At 63.9% G+C, this 24,286-nt stretch overlaps 7 protein-coding genes across 7 annotated transcripts; 4 read left to right on the forward strand and 3 right to left on the reverse strand.

Moving 5' to 3' along the window:
- Positions 1–143: 143 nt before the first annotated feature.
- On the forward strand, positions 144–1,672 carry Q8F55_003905 (uncharacterized protein; the record flags this gene model as incomplete). The annotated part of the gene is made up of 3 exons (XM_069352432.1): positions 144–447; positions 482–757; positions 792–1,672. 3 exons carry the CDS (start codon positions 144–146, stop codon positions 1,670–1,672), a joined length of 1,461 nt encoding a protein of 486 aa, XP_069209850.1.
- Positions 1,673–1,906: 234 nt separating this feature from the next.
- Positions 1,907–3,211, reverse strand: Q8F55_003906 (uncharacterized protein; the record flags this gene model as incomplete). Its single annotated transcript, XM_069352433.1, has 1 exon — positions 1,907–3,211. The coding sequence occupies one exon, from the start codon at positions 3,209–3,211 to the stop codon at positions 1,907–1,909; it is 1,305 nt and encodes a 434-aa protein (XP_069209851.1).
- A 781-nt stretch (positions 3,212–3,992) lies between these two features.
- Positions 3,993–9,775, reverse strand: Q8F55_003907 (uncharacterized protein; the record flags this gene model as incomplete). Its single annotated transcript, XM_069352434.1, has 4 exons — positions 3,993–7,292; positions 7,328–7,575; positions 7,612–8,230; positions 8,270–9,775. 4 exons carry the CDS (start codon positions 9,773–9,775, stop codon positions 3,993–3,995), a joined length of 5,673 nt encoding a protein of 1,890 aa, XP_069209852.1.
- A 2,985-nt stretch (positions 9,776–12,760) lies between these two features.
- Positions 12,761–15,823, forward strand: Q8F55_003908 (uncharacterized protein; the record flags this gene model as incomplete). Its single annotated transcript, XM_069352435.1, has 7 exons — positions 12,761–13,027; positions 13,068–13,172; positions 13,238–13,303; positions 13,356–13,816; positions 13,856–14,045; positions 14,084–14,516; positions 14,565–15,823. 7 exons carry the CDS (start codon positions 12,761–12,763, stop codon positions 15,821–15,823), a joined length of 2,781 nt encoding a protein of 926 aa, XP_069209853.1.
- A 1,440-nt stretch (positions 15,824–17,263) lies between these two features.
- Q8F55_003909 (uncharacterized protein) lies at positions 17,264–19,676 on the forward strand (the record flags this gene model as incomplete). Its single annotated transcript, XM_069352436.1, has 8 exons — positions 17,264–17,373; positions 17,426–17,526; positions 17,583–17,671; positions 17,712–17,799; positions 17,835–18,005; positions 18,041–18,242; positions 18,280–18,388; positions 18,432–19,676. The coding sequence occupies 8 exons, from the start codon at positions 17,264–17,266 to the stop codon at positions 19,674–19,676; spliced, it is 2,115 nt and encodes a 704-aa protein (XP_069209854.1).
- Positions 19,677–19,987: 311 nt separating this feature from the next.
- On the reverse strand, positions 19,988–21,236 carry Q8F55_003910 (uncharacterized protein; the record flags this gene model as incomplete). Its single annotated transcript, XM_069352437.1, has 5 exons — positions 19,988–20,310; positions 20,388–20,473; positions 20,551–20,750; positions 20,792–21,026; positions 21,169–21,236. The coding sequence occupies 5 exons, from the start codon at positions 21,234–21,236 to the stop codon at positions 19,988–19,990; spliced, it is 912 nt and encodes a 303-aa protein (XP_069209855.1).
- An 860-nt stretch (positions 21,237–22,096) lies between these two features.
- MAM3 (cell agglutination protein Mam3) lies at positions 22,097–24,139 on the forward strand (the record flags this gene model as incomplete). The annotated part of the gene is made up of 16 exons (XM_069352438.1): positions 22,097–22,172; positions 22,297–22,430; positions 22,464–22,578; positions 22,611–22,657; positions 22,691–22,735; positions 22,778–22,791; positions 22,840–22,853; positions 22,897–22,997; positions 23,034–23,198; positions 23,234–23,361; positions 23,411–23,526; positions 23,575–23,584; positions 23,639–23,735; positions 23,784–23,807; positions 23,858–23,928; positions 23,983–24,139. The coding sequence occupies 16 exons, from the start codon at positions 22,097–22,099 to the stop codon at positions 24,137–24,139; spliced, it is 1,314 nt and encodes a 437-aa protein (XP_069209856.1).
- Between the last annotated feature and the right edge of the window lie 147 nt (positions 24,140–24,286).

Below are 24,286 nucleotides of genomic sequence, written 5' to 3' on the forward strand. Positions count from 1 at the left end.
CAACTCAATGTCCGGCAGTGGTCACGAGGTGCGCCGCGCCGGCTACTCGGCATGGCGAGCTGTCCGCTGCCCCAAGCCGAGGGCTATAAGACGTTCGTGGCGGCGCGCAGCCGGAGTACCATCTCAGCCCCTCCCCCCACACCATGACCCACAGCGACATCATCGTCATCGGCGGCGGCCTCTCGGGCCTGTCCGCCGCGCGCAAGCTGCACGAAGCGGGCAAGAGCGTGACGGTGCTCGAGGCGCGCGACCGCGTCGGCGGCAAGACGTGGTCGGTGCGCACCAAGGCCGGGGGCAACGTCGAGCTCGGCGCGGCCTGGATCAACGAGCACACGCAGCCGACGATCACGCGCCTCGCGGAGGAGGCGGGGAACCGGTACTTCGAGCAGAACATCGACGGCTCGTCGATCGTGTACCATGCGTCGTCGGGCGCGCGCGAGCTGTTCCGTATGTTCTCGCAGCAACCCCGCTGACGCGGCAGCCGCAGCTACGGTCAACGAGCTCGACCCCAAGGACCCGCTGTACCCGCTCAAGACGCAGCTCCAGGCGCTGGCAGACAGCGTGGACATTGCCGACGTCGCTCAAACCCCGAACGCGGTGCAGCTCGACGAGATGAGCGCGTACACCTGGTTCCTTGAGGCCGGCGCCACGCCCGAGCAGATCCACGCCGAGCTCGACCCGGTCGTCGGCGCCATCTGGGGCGGCGCGGCGCGCGAGATCTCGTTTCTCTTCCTCCTGCACTACATCAAGTCGTGCGGTGAGTTGCCCCCCGCCACGCCACTGACCCCCAGGCGGCTGGGTTTCGCTCACGTCCGACAACCGCAAGGGCGGGCAGTACCAGCGCACGCGCAACGGCAACCAGTCCATGTCGGTGTACCTCGCGTCCCTCCTCCCCGCGGGGTCTGTGCGGCTCGAGCAGCCCGTCTCGAGCGTGGTGCGCACGCGCGACATCGTCGTGGTCACTACGCGCGCCGGAGCGACCTTCACGGCCGACGCGGCCATCCTCGCGCTCCCGACCCCGCTCTACTCCAACATCCGGTTCGAGCCCCCGCTCCCCCTGCTGCAGCGGCAGGCGGTCGAGCGCTCGTTCGTAGGCTACTACTGCAAGGTCATCCTCGCGTACGACCGGCCGTGGTGGTACGAGGCGGGGTACTCTGGCAGCTCGTTCCTCCCGGACGGGTATGTGGGGATCACGCTCGACTCCTCGGACGGCGTGTACGCGCGCGGGCTTGATGTGCGCGGCATGCCGCCGAGGCAGTACAGCCTCACGTGCTTCATCACGGACCAGCGCGGCCTGCGCTGGTCGCAGCTGAGCAGGGCGGAGCGGCACGCGGCGGTGATTGCCGAGGTCGGCGCGGCCTTCCAGCGGCCCCAGGACGCCGCGCACCCCGCCGAGATCTTCGAGCTCGAGTGGATCAACGAGGAGTGGTCGCGCGGCGCGCCTGTCGCGCTGTACCCGCCAGGCCAGTTCCTCCTGCTCCAGAAGGCGTCGGGCGAGCCGACGGACCGCCTCTTCTTCGCCGGCACAGAGAACTCGCCCGTGTGGAAGGGATACATGGAGGGCGCGGTCATCGCGGGGCGCAACGCCGCGGGCCAGGCGATCGAGTGGCTCAACGGGCCAGGCAGGAAGGGCAAGCTGCGCCGCGGCGAGGTTGTGGCGGGAAAGTTGTAGCGTGGCGGGGAGGGGAAGAAGCCAAAAATCAGTATGCAACAAGTCTCAGCAGGCATCGACGGTGCCACGGGCGACTCTATTCATTCACTTCTGTCTACGGACCGAGCCTGTTCAATTCTGTCTACGACCGACTCTACCTCTCTCTAGGAACTTGCCACGACTTGTATTGGGTTTTCTCATTTTCCCATCTCAGCTCATCGCCAGTCGCCCGTGGTGGGTTGCCCCAGGTCGAGCCTACGGGTGGCCGCCAATGCCCGTGGGCTTGAGGTTCTGCGTCTTCTGGATCTTTGGCACAAACCCGATGCGCGTGTTCTCGGTATCCCACACAGCGTACACGCTCTTGAGGAACGTGTCGCCGAGGATGGTCGTGTCCTCGTCAATGGTCTGGAGCGCGCCGTACGTCGAGTTGGCATCACGCCCGTCGTAGATGAGGTCCTCAGGCTGCACGGTCCACAGCGTGCCGCCGATCTCGATCTTGAACTCGGGGAGCGAGTCGAGCGCCGCGTTCGGGAACCACCAGCTGACGTCGCCCGAGTCGGGGTCGACGTCCTTGCCCGAGCCGGGGATGGCGCTGTAGAACGCCTCGAGCCACTGCGTCGGCACGATGATGAGCGTCGTGCCCGAGTCGACGATGCCGTTGTTCCCCGCATCGAACACCGTCTCCTTCCCGCCGACAGTGATGCGCGGGAGGTCGACCTGCCAGAACCCGCTCTCGGCGGCCACCGGCGTCCACTTGATCGCCTGGCCCGACGCCTTGACCAGCTCGTCGTCGATGTAGCCAAATGTCCAGAAGGACGACTCGGCGTCCCGCGTCGAATACAGCGCCGTCGTGAAGAGCTGCGAGCCGGACGGCAGCGTGCCCTCGCCCGCGAGGTTGGTCGGGAACGTCTTCTGCTTGACGGGCCGCACGGTGTTGATGTTGTCGAACGCGAGGCCGAGCAGGCCGTTGTTGCTCTTGTCGTGCGCGAACGAGTGCGAGACACGCTTCGCGAGCTGCACCGCCTGCGTCTTGACCCCCACCCCGCCGATGCTCACGACGTCGGTCCCCACGTCGCCCGAGGCACTCGAGAAGTCGCCGTACGCAATAAACCACGAGTACCCGTCCAGCTTGGTGAAGCTGCTCGACTTGGCCGGGTCGAACACGGTGTGGCCCCAGGCGTCTTCGGCGGGCTCGACCTCGGGCGAGAAGACCCACGTGTCCGACGAGCCCGTGTCAAAGTCGAGCGTAAGCACCTGCGGCGGCGTGCCGAAGGAGACGGGCGTGAGCCACGCGTTGTCGTAGTCCTCTGGGGTGGAGGTGACGGTGCCGTTGCCGTTGGCGGAGCCGCCGGAGCGGAATGAGCGGCTGGGGTGGTACTTTGCCCGCGCCTTGGCCAGCGCCTTGTGGATGTCGGGCACGTAGGCGGGGGTGCGGGACAGCGGGATGCGCTCGAGGCCGAGGTCGCGCTGCAGCTTGCGGTTGGCGTAGAGGGGGTCGGTGGGGACCGCGAGCGCGCCGGCGAGGGTCGCGAGGATGAGGAGGGCGGTGGTGGGTTTCATGGCGGGGGGGGGGGGGGGCAGTGTCGGAGGGGGTGCGGAGTACAAGGAGCGCTCACGCCCCTCTTACACCTCTCGACGAAGCCGTCCGACCCGCTCCGCTCGGCGACCTCGCCGCGACGACAATGGCGACCCGCCACGCCATGCCCGCTACTGCGAGCTGGCTCACGCAATGCGAGCTACGCCGTGCCGCCGCTCGCGCGATGCAAGCTACGCGCCCCCGCCGCTCGCGCAATGCGAGCTACACGGCACCGCTGCTCGCGCGATGCGAGCTATACTCGACCCATGGGCCCGGGCGACAGCGCGCCGGCGGCGCCAAGTGTGCTATCTTGGGCCTGGGGGCGGAGGGTGCACATGGGCTGATAAGATGGTGCGACATGTTGGCGGGGACATGTGCCACAGTCCGCTAGCGTCGACGTCAGCTGGCCGAGATTAGTAGGGCCACACCGGCGTGGGTTTTGAGTGCACTAGATTAATGTTGGCTGCTAGCCGTTAATGCGGAGCCTTGTTAGCGACAGGCCATGGGCGGAGCCTGGGGTACGTGCAGGGGACACCGCGGCGTGCGCGCCGAGGTAGTTGCCGGCTGGCGACAGCCCTTCCTCAGCGTACAAGTACATGCGACGCGACGCAACTCATCCAATATGAGATATCAACAGGCACCGTCGACATAGCTCTCTGCGAGTGGGCACCGGGGGGCACGCGCAACGCGTGGGACAATGGTGTGGTAGGGGCACTAGTGGCTCCCTTGGAGTGAATGTAGAGTTTGGCGGGGGGAGGGGGTGTTCTACCTCGGGCCGGCGACCTCGGCCGCCGGCGGGGACCGGTGGGCGATGGGTGCCGGCGGGAGTGAGGTTGGAATGGTGGCAGCAACCGCGGGTGGGAGTGACGCCGGGATGGAGGCGACGACCTCGGGTGGGAGCGAGGCTGGGATGGAGGCGACGACGTCGTCCAAGGCATGGTGGGGGCGCTTGGCGGGCACAGTTGCAGCGTGGGCTGGGGGGCTGCGAACTGGCGGCGGTAGTGGGCCGTCCGCGCGGTGCGCAGGGCGGCCAGGCGACCTCGTGCCGGGGCCGGGGGGCGAGTGCGAGTGCGAGCTGCGCGGAGGCGCAGAACCCGCAGGACCGGGCCCACTGGGTCCACCTGATCCACCCGGTCCTCCGGCAGCGACCTGGAACTGCGAGAACATGTCGCTGTTCTGCCACGGCACGATCGAGTGTGTGGGGTAGTAGTACCTCCCGTTCTGGCGCACGTTCTGCGCCGGAAGGTTCTGCGATGGGTGTGGCACCGGCGGGACCTGCTGCGAGAGAGGTGGGAGCTGGTTGGGGTGGGCCGAGCCGTTTGGTGGGGGGTTGAAAGCGCCGCCGTTTACAGCAGCAACGACCGCCGGGTGCAACGGACGAGCCGGGGCGGACCCGCTAGCGACACCGTTCGCGTGGTGTGGTGGGTGTGACGGGTGCGGCGGGTGCGGCGGGCGCTCTGATGCACTCGCGTTTTGAATCGGAGGTTGCTGCACGGCAGGTGGCGGCGCTGCCACCGCTGCGCTGGCAGCCTGCGGCGCAGGGTCCGTCTTCCTGCGCTTGCGTCGCCCGTCCGTCTCCTCGGGCTCCACCCACACAGGCCGCTCAAAGTTGTCGGGGAGCGCAGGCTTGGTGAAGCGGTTGCAGATCAGCACCACAGCGTCGGGGTTGGGCGGCAGGCGGGTGACAATGGGGTCCTCGGCATACGTGGCCATCGTCTGGCGCCAGTCGACAAACTCGTCGGTGCCAATCCTGTCCTCCATCTGGATGCGGAGATCGACACCCTTGATGGGTGGCTTGCCGTCCTTGACGGTGCAGAATGGGCAGCGCCATGGGGTACCCTGCAAGGCACTCAATGGGGCCTTAGCACACGACAGGTGGAAGCCCTGTTCGCACTTTGAGCACTCGACCTGGAGGAGGGCGTCGAGTGGGGCCTGCTTTCCGGTACACAGGCAGTAGAATTCCTTAGGACGGATCCCATTGACCAGGAACTTTGGCCTCCTTGCACGAGTCCTGGCCACCTTGCCGTTTGAAGCACTGTGGCCAGACGACAGGCCTTCGCGGAGACGGCGGTAGAGCCACTCTTCAAAGACGACGAGCTTGTTGTCGGATCTGTTGACGGCGTCGAGAACCACGGGGAGCGTCCACATCTTGCGAAGGAAGTGAGACACTAGTTCGACGTCGACCTTGGTGGTGGCATAGAACGGATCGATGTGCGGCACGAGCAGCGAACAGTACCGGACCACCAGGGTCAGGGTAGTCTCGAGCAGTCCAAACTCTGGCGGCCGGATGACAAATGTCCACTTGACGGGGTCGACATAGCTGCCGAGCGTGTTCAAGGACGGGCGGTCGTCGTACTGGAGGTTTTCGCACATCTGGCAGCGGAAGGTTTCGCTGGCGGTGGCGACTGCCCGCGCACTGCTGGCGCTGACACCCACACACTTGGGGTGGTATGATCCGTTGCAGGTCTGGCAGATGACCATCGTGGCAGTGGGCGCGTCGCGGCAGAAGCAAGCATAGCGGTTGTTTGGCAAATCGTCGTCCTCGTCGAGGTGACCCTCGATTTCCGAGAGCAGCGTAGAGAGCGACGTGTTGACCTTGTTGACAGGCACGTTGATGTAGTCGGCCACCTCCTTGAGCCACTTGGCGCTGAAGTCGAGCTCGCCCTGCAGCTGGGTGACCTCGGGGATGTGGATGCGCTGGAGGGGCCCGTGAGCGGCCTTCACGGCCTTGACGAGCCGCTGCGCTGATGCCATGGATCCGTTCGAAACGAGGATGGAGTTTGCAGTGGTTTGCCACTGGAGAGCAGTCTTGCGCATGTTCTCGAGGCTGCGCATGGTCTCGAGCGAAGTCGGCGTGTACTCCTGTCCCTCGATCAAGTTGATGATGTCGGCGATGGCAATCGACCTCGAGGAAAGGACGCCGTCGACCTTTTGCTTCCACAGCGCTCCCTTCTGCTCGCGTGCACGCAGTTCAACGACCGCGTGGTGGTCGCTGGGAATGCCAAACCTGTCGGCGTCGTCGAGAAGCTTGACAATGTCGCTGTACTGCAGAGCGCGGTCGTCGACCTCTTCCTCGACCTTGTGGTACCACTCGAGACGTGCGGCAATTGTGGACAGTGCGGCAACTTCGGGGAGCTCCACATTGAGGCTTTCACCAAGAATGATGGCCGTCTCACACTGCTGGTATGTGAGCTCCGAGTCGGGTGTGTTGAGGATCTCTTCCGCTTGGGCACGGAAGCTCTCGATCGAGGCAAGCGTTTGCCTCAGCTGGAGGATCTCCGGGGCGTCAAAGGCAAGACGCTCAGCTTCTTCAAGCAGTGCCTTGATGCCCTCAGGGCTGCGATCGACGTCTTCGTCGTCTGCGCCCTCGCTCTGGCGACCTTTGCGGCGTCGACCGGTGCTCTTGCGGGTTCCGATAGCAATGGCACGGTCGACCCAGGCCGAAGCCCGTGCAGAGAACTGGCGCAACGACTCGAGCTCCGGGAGTGGGTACGCAATACGCTCTCCGTCCGTAACGAGCTGGCGAATGACTTTGAGCGGGGGGCGAGCAACGTCGAGGAGAGAGTCCAATCGGGCCTGCCACTGCTCCGGCTGCGAGGCTCGTGCAACTACAGCATCCAAGATGTCTTCCAGCTGGTTCTCAGAGAAGCGCTTTCGTAGTGTTTTTGTCGACCAGTCGTGGTTGCAAAGGTGTTCTCCGTGATCCAAGCAGGTGACAAGCTTGGTGCAGGTGCAGGTCACCTGCGAGAGGTAGCAGAAGCCCTTGCACACGCAGCACTGGTACTGCTCCTCAGGAACGTCCTCTTCGACCAGGGTCTCCTTGAGTTCTGGAATTTGCTCTCGGAGTCTTGTGCGGCGAGCAGTCTCGTCGACCACCATCCCTTTCAATGAGTCCTGAAGCCATAGAGCCGTCTTGATGGTGTCCGAGTACAGCGTGATGGTGATCAGCAGCTCGTTGTGCGAGAACACGGGAGCCTTTGAGTGCTGCTTGTAGCAGATGACCGACTCCTTGCCTTCGGGCAGCCAGTCTGGCAGGGCAAAGTTGACCGCCTCATTGAAGTTGAGCTGGGCGTCAGTTGTGGACAGTTGGGGTCACTTACGCCGTGGTTGAAGCCACAGTGGTATGCCTTGGGGAACGTGATGACAAACTCGTTCGGCCGCTGGTCACAGGCGAAGACATCCACGCCCTCTTGTCTCAGCCGGCCGGGGTTCATCATCGTCACAAGCTGGTAGAGCAATGCTGGCTGCTGCTCAAACAGCTCTGGCGCCTCGCTCTTCATGGCCGCCTCGAGCTTGTGCGCATCCGCGCCAGGCACACCGTACCAGGTCTTGGTCTCGCCCCAGAACACTGCAGAGTTAGGTCGGGCCAGCGCTTAGCACTCACTGTAGTTGACACTGTATGTGTAGTGGTCCTCATTGTGCCAACAGAACGTCGAGAAGAGCATGCCCACGTAGATCCACGGGACCGTCATGCCCGAGATGTCAGACTTGATGTACCGCAGAAGCGAGTTCTGCACAATGGCCATGTTGTTCAGGTTCCACGGGTCGTGGGCGAACGGGCTCGTGGGGTTGGTTTCGAGGGTTGGTGCAGCGCTGCCATGTGTCGTCGAGTGGACATCGGCACCGTACTCGACCTCAACAGTGTCGTCCTGGCTCTCCACAAGGCGCCAGAACTCGCGCTCCACGTCCGCCTCGCTGACAGAGACGTTGCCAATCTGGCGGGAGAATTTGCCTGGAGTCGAGTGGTTGTGGGCGTATCTGTTGAACCAGGCCTCGGTGAACGCGGCATCGCGAGCCTGGAAAGTCGGGAGCGAGTGGTCCTCGCCCTCGTCGAATCCGTAATCATCGCCCGTTCCAAGCAGACATGCGGTGCAGAACCATTCGTCGTTTGCTGGAACAGAGGCGAGCGGTGGGTCCAAGCAGTACGTGTGGAACCCGCGGTCACATCCGTCGCAGAGAAGGATCTTGGACGCATGGTTTCCAAGGCCGCAGATCTCACAAACCTGCCACAGTCAGCACGGACCACCAAATAGACGACTCACCTCGCCCTTTTCATATTTTGTGGGCCCATCTGGCGACGAAGTGTTGGAGCCAGATCTCGACGACTCGACGTCGCTCAGCTCGGTCAGCTCACTCAGCTCGGTATCGCTGCTGCGACTGCTGCCGGCCTTGGCGAGGCCCATGCCGGCGGGGATGGTGATGCGAATCTTTGCGGCTGGACCGAGAGCGCCGTTGGCGGCTGCCGAGGAAGGTCCAGCCTCCGGCCCAGTCGACATCGAGTTGAGAACAGAGGGGGCGGAGGAGAGGGAGCCCATCCGGCCGCGTGGCGACGTGCGCGGAGAAGGGCGCACTCCATTCATGCGACCCTGCGATGGTGTGCCAGGGGACAGCTTGGACACGGGCGGCGCTGAGTGCTGCTTCGTGGTACCATGAGGCAGTGGCGTCAAAGGAGAGTCTGGCGAATTCTTTGCGCGCAGGGCGAAGAGCTCAAAAGGCAGGATGATGCGCGTGTAGGCCGCTTTGACCTGCGGGGACGATGTCGTATTGTACCCCAAGAGATCTGTGATTTTTGTCCATGCCTTGAGGCGGTTCACCTCGTCGATGCCGCCGAGCTTGTTCACCTCCTTGCGCAGCCTCCAGAGATCCAAGAGCTTGCGATCAATGACGGGGATGTGCGCCTTGGAGTCTCCCTGTTGCAGGTGGAACATGCTGAGCTGCTCGAGGAAGTTGATTTTTGCTCTCGACGCCGCCTCGATCGAGTTGAGCCGCTGCAGTCTTGTCCTGAAGCGGAACGAGTCCGTCTCGAGCTCAAAGGGCATCTGCCATCCCTCTGGTGGGATGATCTTGCAGATGCCGTACTTCTTGGCCTGCGGCGCGATGGATTCGATGTACGCCATGGGGTCTCGGAACTCGTCGGCGGTGGGCCGGTACGCGGGGCATGTGGGGAGGTCGAACAGGCGCTGCTCGTTGGTCGGTCCCGGGTCGCTCGGGGCCGAGGTGCGCACAGAGTGGATGTCAAACGGGGGGTTGACAATGTGCGGCTTCTTGAGCGGGTTGCGCGACACTGATGGACCTGCTGGCGGCGGCGGCGGGGGCACAAACGAGGTGGCGGCCGGAGCGGCCGCGACGGCGGTAGGAGTGCCCGCACGGTCAATCTTGTTCATGGCCTCGACCTTGGACTTGCGCTGCGAGCGGCCGCCGGCATCGGGCTCCTCCTTGACGATGGGAGCGGGCTGGGAACCGACCTCGGGGAAGGTGAGACATGACACAAAGGTCGGCTTGCGCTTCTTTGTGGTTTCCGATCTTGGGCGTGATGCCGATGCGGGGGTCGATGGCCCCTGGGGATGCTCGCTCGATGCCTTGCCCGACAGTGAGCGCGTGGAGCGTGCCGGCGTCTGTGGTTGGGATTGCTGCTGCTGCTTTGCTGGTGAGCGGCGAGTGCTGGTCCGTCGGCCGTCTGTCGACACGGGAGGCGACGCCTTTGGAGCGGGGGTGGTCGCGGCCGCGGCGCCGGCCGAGGATGTGGGTGCAGTGTCGTCGATGGCCATGGTGGCTCGACGGGCGGTGGTGGGCTAGCCTATGCAGGTGGAGTGTGTGAGATTGATGTTGTACAAGGAGAGTGATGGATAAAAGTCTTTGGTGGTTGAACAATGCAGGTTGAGCCACTTTGCGAAATGGGCGACGGACGGAGCGGGCGGCGACGGGCAGTGCTGAGGCGGCGGCGGCGGCGTCTTTGCAGGTGTGGGTTGCCAGGCCGCAGTTGGCGTTGTGGGCAGTGTGATGCGAGTTGAGTAAGCGCAGAGTGGTGCTGCGCCGTTGCGTCGTTGCGTCGATGATCAGTCGCAGTGTTCAAGAGTCGGTCGCTCGCCGGCTCGCTACCCCCTGGCTGCTGGCTGGGCGTTGCAGAGTCGCCCACGCCCACCCCCGGCTGCCCCTCCCCTTCCCCCTCGGCCGGTGTGCAATGTCGCCGCCGCTCGCGTCGACTCCCTCCGCTATCGTTATCATTTAGCACTCGTGGCACTTTTCAACGATCGCCGGAAAAGGAAATTATGCGTGTCACAATAGCCCATTACAACACGTCATTGTTAGTGTAATTGCCACGTGGAAATACTCCCGCTTGGTTGTCTTCGGAACGAGACAGGTGTCTGCGTCACCGCGCCGCGCGCCACCAGCACGTCACTCCTGGGTGCGAAGTCGGCGTCGCGCCTTCGCACTCTTGTTGACAGAGGTCAAGCAAATGGATGGCCCCCGCCAGGCGGCCGTCACAAACCACCGCTTTCACCGGCCTTTGTCGCCGCAGACAATGTGCATTTAATCATCACTGTCTCCGTTGTTACCCCTGCCGCGTACCTGTTAATCATCCCGGGACCTTGTTAGGGCAACACTTGGACTGCCCACTTGGTTGTTCCCTTGTGCACCCATCTCGAGTGCATAAAGGTCTGCTGCGGCCTGCTGCCGGCACTCGTACAGGCAGGCCATAAACGTTGTTGATGCTGCTCGACATGAAACGGCCCGTTATAGCCTCACTCTGACGGCACGTCGTTTACATGCACACCACCTCGCTAAGGCCGCCGACGCGACGCGCTGCTGGCCTCGACCCAGGCCTTTGGGGGGGGGGGGGGGGGTGATGACAGCACACACAGTGGCTCCCAAACGGGCTACACCCTGGGAAATCGGAGTGGTAGCTAAGGCATTAGTGCGAAGCTCAAGCTACCTACATAGACGTATTTGATTAAAGTCATTACCTGCGGCAGTGACACGCCAGGGACAGGGCTCAGGCGCTCAGGACGGGCCAGGAGGGGCGAGTGCGCGAGTGCGCGAGTGCAGCTGGGATTGCATAGACCACCCGAGTCCCCGCGGTGGAATGGAATGCTTTGGCCCTCTGGGGCCGGAGGACACGGAGATATGTGCACGTCTACCCCGTCGCGGGTCGGGCTTGCGGCCTTGAGCGCGCGCGGGGGCTCTGTCAACGCGCGTCGACAAAACGCGTTGCACACACAGGGTCGGTCGGGGAATGCCGTTTTTCCCTGCCGCTGACGAGCCTGTTTTGAACAGACTGCAGCGCCTTGCGGGTCCAGCCTGGCTCGCCTGGCTTGGCTGACACCCTGGCGCACATGCGGGGGGGCGCTCGCTGGCGCCCGGCGCCCAGTGTGTCGAGCGTGTTTCATGACGCCTCCAAGGACGGCCGCCTTCCCAGCACCCACAGCACCCGACCCGGACAGACCACCACTCCCGGCCCCCTTCGGCTCGCCTTACCAAATGTTCCTCGCCACTTGGGACTCGCGTTGGCGCCGAGGAATGCGAGCGGGCTGGGCGCTGGGCATGCTGGGCAGCTTGACAGAGTCTTGGTGCTCTTGCGCGTCGTGCACGGTGCACGTTCCCTCCTTCCCTTGGGCCTTGCCACACCACCCCTTCCTCCCTCCGCGGCTTCCTCATCCACAAAGCTTCAGTCTGACGCGGCACCACTCAGGCAGGCGCGAGGATCCTTGCAAGCAAGGCCTGGCTCTTGACCGTGACCACTCGCTGTGCAGAGTCGGGCCGTAGCTGTAGTCTGTAGTCTCTCTGAGATGCAAGAGGCCGCCGATGCCGCTGCTGCCGCCGCCGCCGCAGCTAGTCGCTGTCGGTTCCCCTTGTTGAGCTTGAACCCACTTTACTCCAAAACAATCTTTTTCGAGCACGCGTCGCTCGCTCGTTTGTCGCGACCGACCGACCGAGGTGCATAAGCTCACCGCGTCTTGCTTCTTTACTCATTGCAGCGTTGTTGTTGTTGGAAACGTCTAGGCACGTACGCGCCGGCCCGCGTCAAGCAGCACAAGTCCCACCGGTTGAGACGATCCCATCTGGACCCAAGGTTGGTCGATCGCACCTTGTTTCCTTGGCTCGCGTCCCTCGGCGTCGGCCGGCGGCTCCCTCCCCCTTGCCTCAGTCCTCCCTCGTCCGCCTTCCCCTTACACCACCCTCTCGTCAGTGAACCCTTTGGTTCCGGGGGGCTTCAGGCCAATTCCACTTGCGACCCACAACGCACACTACTGCAGTAGCAAGCACCCAGCCTGCAACCCACCACCTTGGGCCATTGCACCTTCTTCCCTAAGGCTGCCTGCCTCGACACACACCACACCTACCTCAATCACACCTCATCACCCCACCCCACCCCATCCAAACTCTCCAAACCCACTCGTCGATTCACTCGTTGCTGCCTGCCTGCGTTGCGCGCGCGTTGCCTGGCACCACTCTATCCTCCTTCCTCCCCCTTCTCCCTCCCTCCTCACCCCTCTCGCTTGTTGCCTCTCGCTCTCGCACACATCGCAGCTGTATCAACAACACGAAAAGCCAAAACCCACCCTCGCCTCCGTATATGGATTGATTATACCCCACCCTACCTACCACCGACGCAGTCACCCACCTCGGCCCCGCACCACACACACCACGACACACAGCACACGCACCCCCCCACACCGACACAGATGTACGCGCCGGCGCCGTCGGCTGCATCGTACCAACCAGCGGCGGGCCCATCACGGACGGCCCTCCCAATGCCTTCCTTCCCGTCACCCTCGGTCACGCAACATCCTCAGCGACCAAATCTCGACCAGGTTGCCTCCTGGAACGCGCTCAACGGCTACGGCCAAGCACCTTCAGGCTACGCACCAGGCCCAATGTCGCCCCAGTCGTCGTCCCAAGGCGCAAACGGCGTCCGCAGGGGACCGTCCGTCGACGAGTCCCAAGCGAAGCGCAACCCCCTCGACGACCTCGTCGAGACTGAAAAGGTCTACGTCGAACAGCTGACGCTCGTCATTCGGGTGAGTACACACGTCCTCGGCGCCTCCTAACCACCCCCAGCGCGTTGCTGCAGCCTGGTCAAGACGCAACTTGCCGCCCCCAAAGCTCGACGCCATGTTCCGCTGCATCGAGGCAGTGTACAGGGCCAACCGTGCCTTTGCCGTGGTAAGCACCTTGACGGGATGGCGATACGGCCGTCGTACTAGGGGCAAGCTGACACTGGGTCGCAGCGGTTGAAGGACATTGCAGCCAACCCAGCCAATGCAAAGGCGCTGGGCGACTTGCTGATGCGATGGGTGCGTGGTTGGCTTTCGCACCGTCGCACGTTCCTTCGCTGACCTGGTGTAGATCGACGACCTCGAGCCGTCGTACGGCCGCTACGGTACCATCTACTTAGCTGGCTTCGACTCTTACCTGCCCGTTTCTGGAAACCCAGCTCTGGCACCGATCCTCGACGAAGTTACGATCTCTTGCCCCCCATCGCCGCCTGTGGAACGGTGGACCCTCGACGCGCTCTTCATCCTTCCTTACACTCGCTTGCGGTACTACCGAAAGCTCTACACTCGTCTGCTCAAGAACACTCAGGAGGGACGGAGCGACCACAGGCTGCTCGCGAACGCCAACGAGCGTCTCGAGACTCTGATCGCAGATGTCGAGCGCAGGCTGGAGCTTGATGTCTCGGAGGAAGACCCTGCTACGGCCAACGCTGCCCGCGGCGCTGCCGTCGAGCAAACCTGGCCAAACGAGAAGCTGCAGCTCGAGAGCCGCAACAGTGGAGGCAATGGTAGCTCAGCGGACACCCATTCGCAGTGAGTCAAGCCTCGAGTCACTGTGTATTGACTAAACAGGACATCGTCTTCGTTCACCAGCCGCAAGGAGAGCAGTCGCACCTCTGCTACCTCGGCGCCGCCAAGCGCGGCTGCCTCGCCTGGTCGCCCTCCTCCCCTGACGGTGACCACGGCGGACTCGCCTGTCACGGACCTCGAGCTTCGCATCGACGCGGAGAGAACGATCGACCTCTTCAGCATGCAACCGAGGGTGAGTGGCAATGGTAGTGGCGACGCTGACCCGCCCAGAAATGCAAGTTGCAGATGAACCCCCCAGGTCTCGCCTACACTCGCTCGATCCGTTCATCTCACGACGCGACCGTCTTCTTCACGCCTTCCTCCACCGGCCAGCAGGTCGTCCACCGCCGCGCCCACATCTTCATCCTTACCGACCTGTTCTTGATCACTGATCGTATGGAGGCCAGTGAGAAGGCAGCCAAGGCACAGCAGGTCGCCCGTGAACAGCCCGAGCGCGTTGGCGAGCGCGGCCCCATGCCAGAGATGTGGCTCGCCTACCCGCCGCTGGCGGGTAAGCACCTGGTGGTTGTGGAGGGTCAACAGAGCAACGTTCTTGCCGTCACCGTCATGCGCAAGGAAACGTTTGTCATCCACGCAAACTCGGAGATTGAGCGCGACCAGATGGTCAAGAGCATCCAAGAGTGCATCGACTTTGCATCTGGCAGTGAGTGGCGCTTGCTGACGTGCTGGAACAATGCTCACGCCTATTCAGAGTCTCGAACTGCTCCCCCGACGCCTGTGATGCCTTCACCAGTGTCCCACACGCCGCCCATGGTCAACACGCCCCCGATGCCACCTGCAGATGGCGGTCGCCCTCTTCCTCGGATCGACACGAACCCTCCGGCAAGGTACCCCACCCCCATGTCCCCGGTCTCCAACAGCTCGCACGGTCACTATGACGCAAGCTTGACGGGTCACATGCAGAACATGTCGCTCAATCAAGGCGACTGGACCAACCCGAACTCGTCGGGCCCTCCTCCTAGAGGCGCGAGCCTTCGTGGCCGTGGCGAAAACACGCTGTCTCCCGGACAGTTAATGTCGCAGCCGACATCGCCAATGGTGCCCGAGAACCGTGCGATCTCCACCCGTTCGGCTCAGTCCAGCTACTCGACCGTTTCGGCCCTCTCGACGCAGTCGATGCCTCCAAACATGAACCGCCCCCCGCCTCAGCCCATGTACGGCCAGCAGGGCCCGTACACCCCTCAGCCTCAGGGCTACGGTGACATGCCTCCTCCACCAGTTCCCAAAGGTCCAGCAGGCCCGTCGTACAATGACTACGCTGCGCCAATGCCGCGCGGCGCAGGCGGGCCACAGGGGATGCGCCTGCGCGACGACCTGCCTCCGATCCCGCAGATTCGTGCCAACGGCTCGCATCTCTCGGACGTTGGTGCGCCGTCTGGCTACCCCGAACACTTCCAGCATGCGCCGCCGATTCGGTCGCGTTCTGCCGAGGCGTTCCGTGCGCCCGAGGCCGTGCAACCGCCGTCTGCCCGAATGGGAACGTTCCATGAGGTCACGGTGCCTCCGCACCAGCAGCAGCAGCAGTACCAGCAGCAGAACCAGCAGTACCCGGACGACGATGACGACACGCCTCCGGCGTCGCCGACCGAGGAGGTGATCACTGCGCTTACTGGTCCTACGACGATTACGGCGCAGATGAAGTGCAAGGTCTTCCTCAACAACGGCCACCAGCAGTGGAAGTCACTCGGCTCGGCCAAGCTCAAGCTCTTTGTCGAGCAGGGCCGCAACGTCAAGCAGCTGGTCGTCGAGTCGAACAAGAAGGTTCTCATTTCGACGATTGTTCTGACGGACGGCGTGGAGCGCGTCGGCCGAACGGGCGTCGCCATCGAGCTTTCAACCAACGGCCAGCGCTCTGGCCATGTGTACATGATCCAGCTTCGGAACGATGCCTCTGCCGACGGCCTGCACGAGTCACTCCTGGCTGGTTCGGATCGGGCGCGCAACCACTGAGCGTGGCGGTCACGCCACGCATCTCTTATTCTTGACCTCGGCATCCCACCAAAACACCTCCACGACACTGATCGTGTTGACCATCAACCTTCGCTCCATTTCATACCCCCTCAACACGACCAACCCCATCACGACCCGCTCGGCTCCCCCGTCGAGCCGAGCCCCCTCCCTCATACAAACAGTAGACGCACCACCCCCTTTACATATGTCGATAAACTCATTTGGGCATTTTTGATGTTCACATTTTATACACGTCAATCCACACGGACCATTGATGCATTACTTCACAGAGTACGGCACCTGTAGGCCTAATGGGTGCGAGGGGGTGTGCGAGATCTGTTACCAGATTTTCGACGCGTCAGGCGTGTCGCGCGCGGCCGCTACGTCGTCGCCCGCGCGCCTCGTCATGAGAGGCCACCGTTGCCGCCTGCCGCCTAACCCGGCCAGCAGCCAACTAGTAAGGGACGCGAGCGCGCCCATATGGTCCCATGTGCTGCTCGATTGCAGCCAGCAGAATATTTTAACGTTTGGCGGACCATACAGCCAATAACGCCAAACTGTTCGGGATTAGTCCCGTGCCAGTCTCCCACGGTGGGCCCTCCCAGCGCCAGCTACGCCAAAAGTCTGACCAGCGGCGTGTCGGTACAGCCCAGCAGCCACTGTCAGTGGAACAGGTCGACGACGACACCGAGACAAGACGCCGAGGCCGACTACACTTGCCCCGACGCGCCGAGCACACACCGCCAGCGACGCTTAACTCGTCCTCCAAGCTCCGAGACACCTGGCACGACTTGTACCACCGTCACCGGTTTCGCCACGCCCCCCTCCCCCCTCCCTTCCCCTCCCCCGCACGTCCGCACGCCCCGAGCGCAGCGCCAACTTTTGTCTGTCTGGCCACAGCGCTCGTCCCCCCAGCTGCTATCGCCGACACCGAGGCCGACGCCGAGCGCACCTGACCTGTAAGTGGGCCGAGCGGAGAGCAGCTCCACGCCGAGGTGGCGAGATGGCGATGATGGGTGACTAGGCTCGAGTCGGCCCATCACTCTGGACGAAAATACCACGGACGAGGACAGCAGGCGCGCCTTGGGCTGGGCTATGCTCGCTCGCGCGCTTGCTCGCTAGCTAGCTCGTGTGATTGTCTGTCTGTCAGGCGCCTCCCGCCCCTCCTTTCAGCTTGCTCTCCACGTCTATCCCCCGCAAACGCATGCTGACATGACGCTCACCTACCTCACCCCGCTGCAGCTGCCCGTCGTCTACCCCCCGCCGCAGCAGCGAGTGCAGACCCCACGGACAGCGACGTCCCCCTCCCTCTCCCTCCCGCGACACGCCCACAGCCACACGGCAAACATCAGCGCCGGCATATCGCCCCACCACCACCAGCACCAGCACCACTACACCCCGCAGCACCACCACAACCTGTCGCCAGACGTCCTGTCCACCATGCACCCGGGCGTCCTCCACCGCCGCTTCTTGAGCGACCTCTCGACGTCGCTCTTCTCCTTTGTCCTCCCGCTCCTCCCGACGTCCGAGGAGCTGACCATCAAGGAGGAGTGAGTGGGGAGGCGGGCGCGGCAGGGCAACGAACGCTGACACGCTGTACAGAGTCCGCACGCTCATCGAAAAGCTCATCAAGACGATCGAGCCAAGCGCCCGTCTGCTGAGCTTTGGCAGCAGCTGCAACTCGTTTGGCCTGCGCAACTCGGGTGAGTGCGCCCCCGCGAGGCTCCACGCTTCTTCTGCCTCGAGGCTGACGATGCAGACATGGACCTCGTCGTCCTTATCGACGACCCAGAAGCAGCCCTCGACCCGTCCACTTTTGTTGCCATGATTGGCGACCTTCTTGAGAGGGTGCGTGGGAGCGCCATTGCAGGCGACGCTGACTGTGCAGGAGACAAACTTTGACGTCAAGCCGCTGCCAAAGGCGCGCATTCCCATCATCAAGCTCAACCTCGCTGCGTCCCCCGGCCTGCCTTTCGGTGAGTAGCGGCGTTAGGCTCGCGCTAACGATCAGGTATCGCTTGCGACATTGGCATTGAGAACCGCCTCGCTATTGAGAACACGCGACTGCTCTTGACCTATGCCACTATCGACCCTGCCCGCGTCCGCACCCTCGTCCTCTTCCTCAAGGTCTGGGCTAAGCGCCGCCGTATCAACTCGCCCTACCGTGGCACCCTCTCCTCTTGTAGGTGCAACAGCTTGTACTGCGCTGACCCCCAGACGGCATCACCCTCATGGTCCTCTTCTTCCTTGTTCATGTCAAGCAGCCCCCGGTCCTGCCCAACCTCCAGCGCATTGCCCCTATCCGCCCCATTACCGAGGAGGAGATGATGCTCGAGGGCCGCAACGTCTACTTCTTTGACGACGTCGAGATGCTCCGCCAGGAGTGGTCCTCGATCAACTTTGAGAGCGTCGGCGAGCTGTAAGTGGCGTCTGGCTGGAGTATGCTGACCCTCCAGCCTCATCGACTTCTTCCGCTACTTCTCCCACGACTTCCAGTTCAACACCATGGTCCTGTCGCTCCGCGCCGGTCCGCTCACAAAGGAGAGCAAGGGCTGGACCAACGACGTGAGTTGCTTCGAGCGCGTCGTGGACAACTCTGACCCCGCAGATCGACGTCGGAGGACTCAATGAGATGGCCCGTGACCGCAACAGGCTCTGTATTGAGGACCCCTTTGAGATCACGTACAACGTCGCGCGCACCGTCACCAAGGACGGACTTTACACCATCCGCGGCGAGTTTATGCGCGCCACTCGCATCCTCACTCAGCGCCCGGAGCGCGCTGTCCTCGCCCTCGCCGAGCTGTGCCGCGAACGCGACGACGAGCTCCTCCGTGCCCCTCGCTCGGCCTCGCCCGCGCCCCGGACGCTCTCGGTTGGCCGCGGCGGCTTTGGCAACGCCAGTGCTGCCGCCAACGGCCCTGGATGGCGCAGCCAGTCTCAACAGCCTCACGACAGATACCACGCTGGAGGTGCCGGTGCCGGTGGTGACCGCTACGGCCCCACCAACGGCCCCGGACCAAGTCCCATGGCCCCCGAGGCCAACCAGCGCCGTGGCAGAACAAACGAGGTCAGCGCTGGCGCTGCTGCCTCGGCCGCCGCTGCGTCTGGTGTTTCCGAAAGAAACGTTGCCCAGGACATGTGGCTCGCTGCCCAGGGCCCCAACCTTGGTAACCCATCCGGGCTTGGACTCGGCGGCGTGGCCGACTCGCCTTTCGCCGAGTACGGTGGAAGAGGGCGTGAGCCCGTTACGCGGGCAATGGACCCGTCGCAGTACCCTGCTCGTGCCCGCGACCGCCGCCAGGCGTCTAACTACGACAACCCCAACGCCGCGGGTACTGTCTCTGCGCCGCTCTCTCCTTCGCGCTTGTATGCGCAGCTCGAGATCGGACGTGGATGGGCGTACGACTCGCCCGGTGGCTTTGGCGCGCCTGGAACTCGCCCCTCTGGCGGCAACACGCCGTCTGCCGGACCGTCAACATTCGGCGCTCCCGGCTCGAGCAACGAGGCGCGGCCCGGTCGCCGCAACGTGTCCAACACGCGGGACCTGTCGCACCCCCCATCTCAGCTCGCGCAGTCGCACACACTGGGCGACGATGACCCGACGTCACCTCTGCCGACGTTTGCCCCCTTCTCCCCACCGGTGCTTCCTTCGTCGTTGCATCCGTCAATGGCCGAGAGCGGCTCTGGCAGCGCGCCGTACATCAGCCCCAGCGCGCTCTTGTCACCGTCGCCGCAGGTACCTGGCCTGCCAGGAGAGGTGGACAAGGGAGTGGAGAGCCTGACGCACGGGTTTGGTGCGCTCGGCGTGGACCCGGCCGGCGGCGACGCCAAGCGGGAAAAGGAGGCGCGATAGCGCACGAGGCGTGCCCGATAGAGCACCACAAGGAATATCAGAAACAATCATCGCCGGCTGGGCCGGCCACATGCCGCGTAGCCTGGCTGGCTAACCTCGCATCACATGAGCATAGCATAGTGACGTGTAGTGACATGCATGGTGTCTTGTTGAGCCGCGCCGAACGAGCGAGCGGAGCGAGCGAGGAGGCGGGGGGGGGGGGGGCCGTCGTGAGTAAGCTGGGCCGTGGCTCATCAGATAGGCTGGACCATTGCTGCTTCGACACCCGGGATTGCTATGCTCTGCATACTGTGCTCTTCTGTACCCCACCCCTACTTGTAGTCGTAGAAGCCCTTGCCCGACTTCTTGCCGTACCACCCAGCGTCGACCATGCGCTGGAGGAGCGTCGCGGGGCGGTACTTTGTGTCGCCCGTCTCAGTGTGCAGCACCTTCTGGATCGAGAGGCACGTGTCGAGGCCAATGAGGTCGGCGAGCGCGAGCGGGCCCATGGGGTGGCCCATGCCGAGGCGGAACGTCGTGTCAATGTCCTCCTTCGTCGCGACGCCCTTCTCGAGCAGCATGACGGCCTCGTTGAGCATGGGCATGAGGATGGCGTTGGCGATGAAGCCGGGGGAGTCGGCCGACTGCGTGACGGCTGCACGGGCGTTAGCGAGTGTGCCGCGTCTCCTCACCCCCTGCCCCCCTCCTCCCCTCCCCCCGACGCCGACTCACTCTTGTTGCACGCCTCGCCGAACGCGCGCGCGCGGGCGAGCGTCTCGTCGGAAGTCTGCAGCGCGGGGATGAGCTCGACGAGCTTCCTGCGGCGTGTGAGCGGGGCTCCTTGGCTTCGGCAGGCTCGCGGGCTGCGCCCGCTCGCCGGCCCGCTCGCACTTACATCTGCGGCACGGGGTTGAAAAAGTGGATGCCGACGACGCGCGCGGCGCTGGCGCCCCCGTCGCCCGCGAGCGTCGCGCTGCCGGCCAGCTTGGTCAGGCTAATGCTGCTCGTGTTGGTGCCGATGATGGCTGGGGCCGGCAGGCGCTCGGCGAGGCGGCGCACCAGGCCCGTCTTGAGCGCCGTGATTTCGGGGATCGCCTGGGGTGTCAGCTGCGTCGGGCCGGGGGAAGGCCGCTCACCTCGATGACAATGTCCGTGTCCTGCGCGACGAGGTCGCCGCCCCCCTCGCCCGTGCCGTCGCCCTGCTGCGCCGTGACGCGCGCCCTCGCGGCGTCGGCCTCGGCCTGCGGCAGACCGCGCTTGGCGACGTCGCGCGCGAGCAGGGACTCGAGGTGCGTCACTGCCTTGGAGAGGACGGTGGGCGACGGGTCGTGCAGCGTGAGCGGGATCTTGGCGTGCAGGGCCGTGACATAGCTGCGGGGTCAGCGGGGTCAGCGAGGAGCGGGCTGGGTGCCGGCTGTGGGGGAGGGGAGGGGTTGGTTGGTTGGAGAGGTCGGCAGGAAGCCCCGCCTCGCTCCTCGCGCTGCGCGCTCGGAGCTCGGAGCACAGCACTCACGCAATGCCCAGGCCCATCTGCCCGGCGCCGACAACAGCTGCGCGCTTGATAACTGCCGGAGCGGCCATTGTAGTGAGTGAGTGAGTGAGTGGTTGTGGAATCGTGCCGCGACTTGGACTTTAGACAGGCCCCACGACGGCCGGCTACAAACGGCCGGAGCTACGACGCAGCCCGGGAACTTAGCCGAGGGGTGATGGCGAGGGATGTTTGTCGGCCGCTGAGCGCTGGGGATGATGTCGCGCCTGTCGGGGGGGCGCCGCGCCACCCCACACACCCCACCCCGCTCCTCGCCGCCTCGGCTCTCGCTATCACGCCGCTGGCGACGGTGACGAGGGGGACGGGGCCGCGGAACTCGGCGGGGTGGAGGTGCCACTGTTGTGAACTCACCAGGTCGACAAGGTCACGTGGTGCATCATGCCACGTGAAACCCACGAGGCTAACACGTGGCCCAAAATCACGTGTCCCAACATCCCGTGCCTTGCAGCCGCCCACGATCGGTGCGATATCGGCACGCCCCGATCGTGTGCACCCAAAAGCCAATAATAACAAGTGGGTTGTTGTGCACGTTTGTGCGAGCAGAGCGCAATGTACAGGCAGAGCCGTCATGCATCGGTGCGAGAGACAACGGCCAGTACCGGCGCGCCGGCGTCCCAGGACGCCGATCTGACGCACGCCGCCTGCTAGCACTACCGCGCGCTGCGTGCCACGGCGAAATTTAATTTCAGACATTGAAGCCCACGCCACATACCGCGAGCGAGCGACGACTTGCTGCCTCGGGTCACGCCTTCAGTCGGAACGCAACGCAGCGACGACAACGACGACGCCGACGGCCACAACAAACACTGTCTCTCACTCGAATCTCTACTTCAGCCCCAGACTCAGTCACCTTCCTCCAACCGCGGCGCACGGCCCGCCCACCCCGCCCCCCATGAACGACTCCATCACCGTCCCGCTCGCGCACCTGCCGGGCCTGTGCGCGACGCTCGTGGACACGGCGCTCAAGGGTACGTTGCGCCGGCGGCAGCCCTCGCGGGCCGTAGTGATCGCCCGGCGTGTGCGGCCACCTCGCCGCTCGGCGCTCGCTGTCCCCCGCTGTCAAGCCCACCCACCGCTCACACACACCCGCAGGCAACCGCACAAAGCATGTCCACATCGAGCCCGACCACCCGTCGTTCCCAATCTTCATTGGCGCGACCATCGTCCTCATCCTCCTCGGCGGCATCTTCTCGGGCCTCACCCTCGGCCTCATGGGCCTGGACGCGGTATGCTGCTCCCCCCGACGACGCTGACCCCAGATCAATCTCCAGGTCCTTAGCCAGGCCGGCACCGAGTCCGAGCAGGAGCAGGCGCCCAAGGTCCTCAAGCTGCTCAGCGGCGGCCGGCACCTCATTCTCGTCGTCCTTCTCCTTTGTGCGTGGCCCCTGAGGCGTCGCTGACAACAGGCAACACGCTCGTCAACACGTCGCTCCCCGTCTTCCTCGACTCAATGGTATGTCGCCACCCAAGCCACAGCTGACGTCAGATCGGTGGCGGCTGGATCGCCATTCTCGGCGCGACGGGTCTCGAGGTGGGTTGTGGACGTGACTGATAGCATCGCTGACCCTCGCAGCTCGTGTTCGGAGAGTGAGTCACCGACAGTGCGGCCTGAACACTGCTAACACCCCCGCCCAGAGTCATCCCACAAGGTGTGTAGCATGTTGTCTCCCTCGCCACGCGCTCACCCCCCAGCGATTTGCACAAAGTATGGCCTCGCCATCGGCGCAACGTTCGCGCCTCTTGTCCGCGGCCTGGTCATCTTAATGTACCCCATTGCCAAGCCCATGGCCCTGGTGAGTGGCGGCGGCAACTGCTCCGCTGACGGCCAGTTCCTTGACTACATGTTCGGTGCCCACGATGACGGCGTGACGTACCGCAAGGCCGAGCTCAAGGCATTTGTCGCCCTCGGTGTTGAGGACAAGCTCGCCGACGACGAGCTCCACCTCCTCGGTAGCGTACTCGAGTTCTCGGGCAAGACGGTTGGCACGGTCATGGTGAGTTGAAGATTCGGAACAGCAGCTCATCCCAGACGCCAATGGCCGACGTGTACCAGCTCCCATCGGACCGTATCGTCGATGCCGAGCTGCTCGCCGAAGTTCTTCGCAAGGGCCACACGCGCATCCCCGTCTACGATGCCAAGGTCCCCGGCTCTTTCCTGTAAGTGGCCGCTGAAACCCGCACGCCCTTGCCACTCACACCACCTCAGCGGCGTCATGCTCCTCCGCAACCTTGTCCAGTACGACGTCAACGAGGCCAAGCCGGTGTCGGAGCTCGTCACCCTTGTGCTGCCTCAGTGCCCTCCAGATCTCTCGCTTGTCGAAGGTATGTCTTACCTTACATGGGCGGTGGAAATAGGCTAACCTGCTTCAGCCATGAACTAGTGCGCTACTCGGCGATGGGCTGTGTATCGGGGACCCGCTGACGCTCAACTCAGCTTCCAGACGGGCCGTAGCCACCTGCTTCTCGTGTCGACCAAGCCTGGCCGCCAGGAGGGTGCGGTCGGTGTCGTCACTCTGGAGGACGTTGTCGAGGTGAGAGCGGCGCCCGGCTTCGCGGAAAATCCCCGCTGACGCGAACAGGAGCTCATCGGCAAGGAGATTGTGGTATGTTGGATCAGTAGCCAGTACCGAGTAGAGCAACGCTGACGTGGCAGGATGAGACGGACCGCTACGTGGATGTCCACAGCCGTATCCCAGTCATTCGCCCGCGCTACCACTCTGAGAGGTGAGTACGAGGGAGGTGGCACCAAGACGCGTCAGCGAGCTAACATCTTTATAGCCCAGCTGGCCTCCGCCGTATCTTTGAGGGTCGCGTGGCCCGTCGCCGCGCTCTACTTGGCGGCGTTGGTGCTTCCTCGGCTTCACTCTCGCAGGGTGTCCATGCTCCCGCGCCTTCCATAGCGTCATTGATTGACCACCCGGCCAACAATGTCTAAAGTAGCCGCCACTTCCCGGGTATATGCAGCAGGACTTTTTACGTGTCCGTCTTGTCCGTCCGTCCGTCGCCGCCGGCTTGAACCGGGGCCGTGAGAGGGACGGTGGGGCTACATGTGGGGTATAAGCGACGTGTCTTGGAGATGTGA

The sequence above is a fragment of the Vanrija albida genome (genome assembly GCF_041260175.1).
Source record: "Vanrija albida strain AlHP1 chromosome Unknown contig_3, whole genome shotgun sequence".
Lineage (NCBI taxonomy): Eukaryota > Fungi > Basidiomycota > Tremellomycetes > Trichosporonales > Trichosporonaceae > Vanrija > Vanrija albida.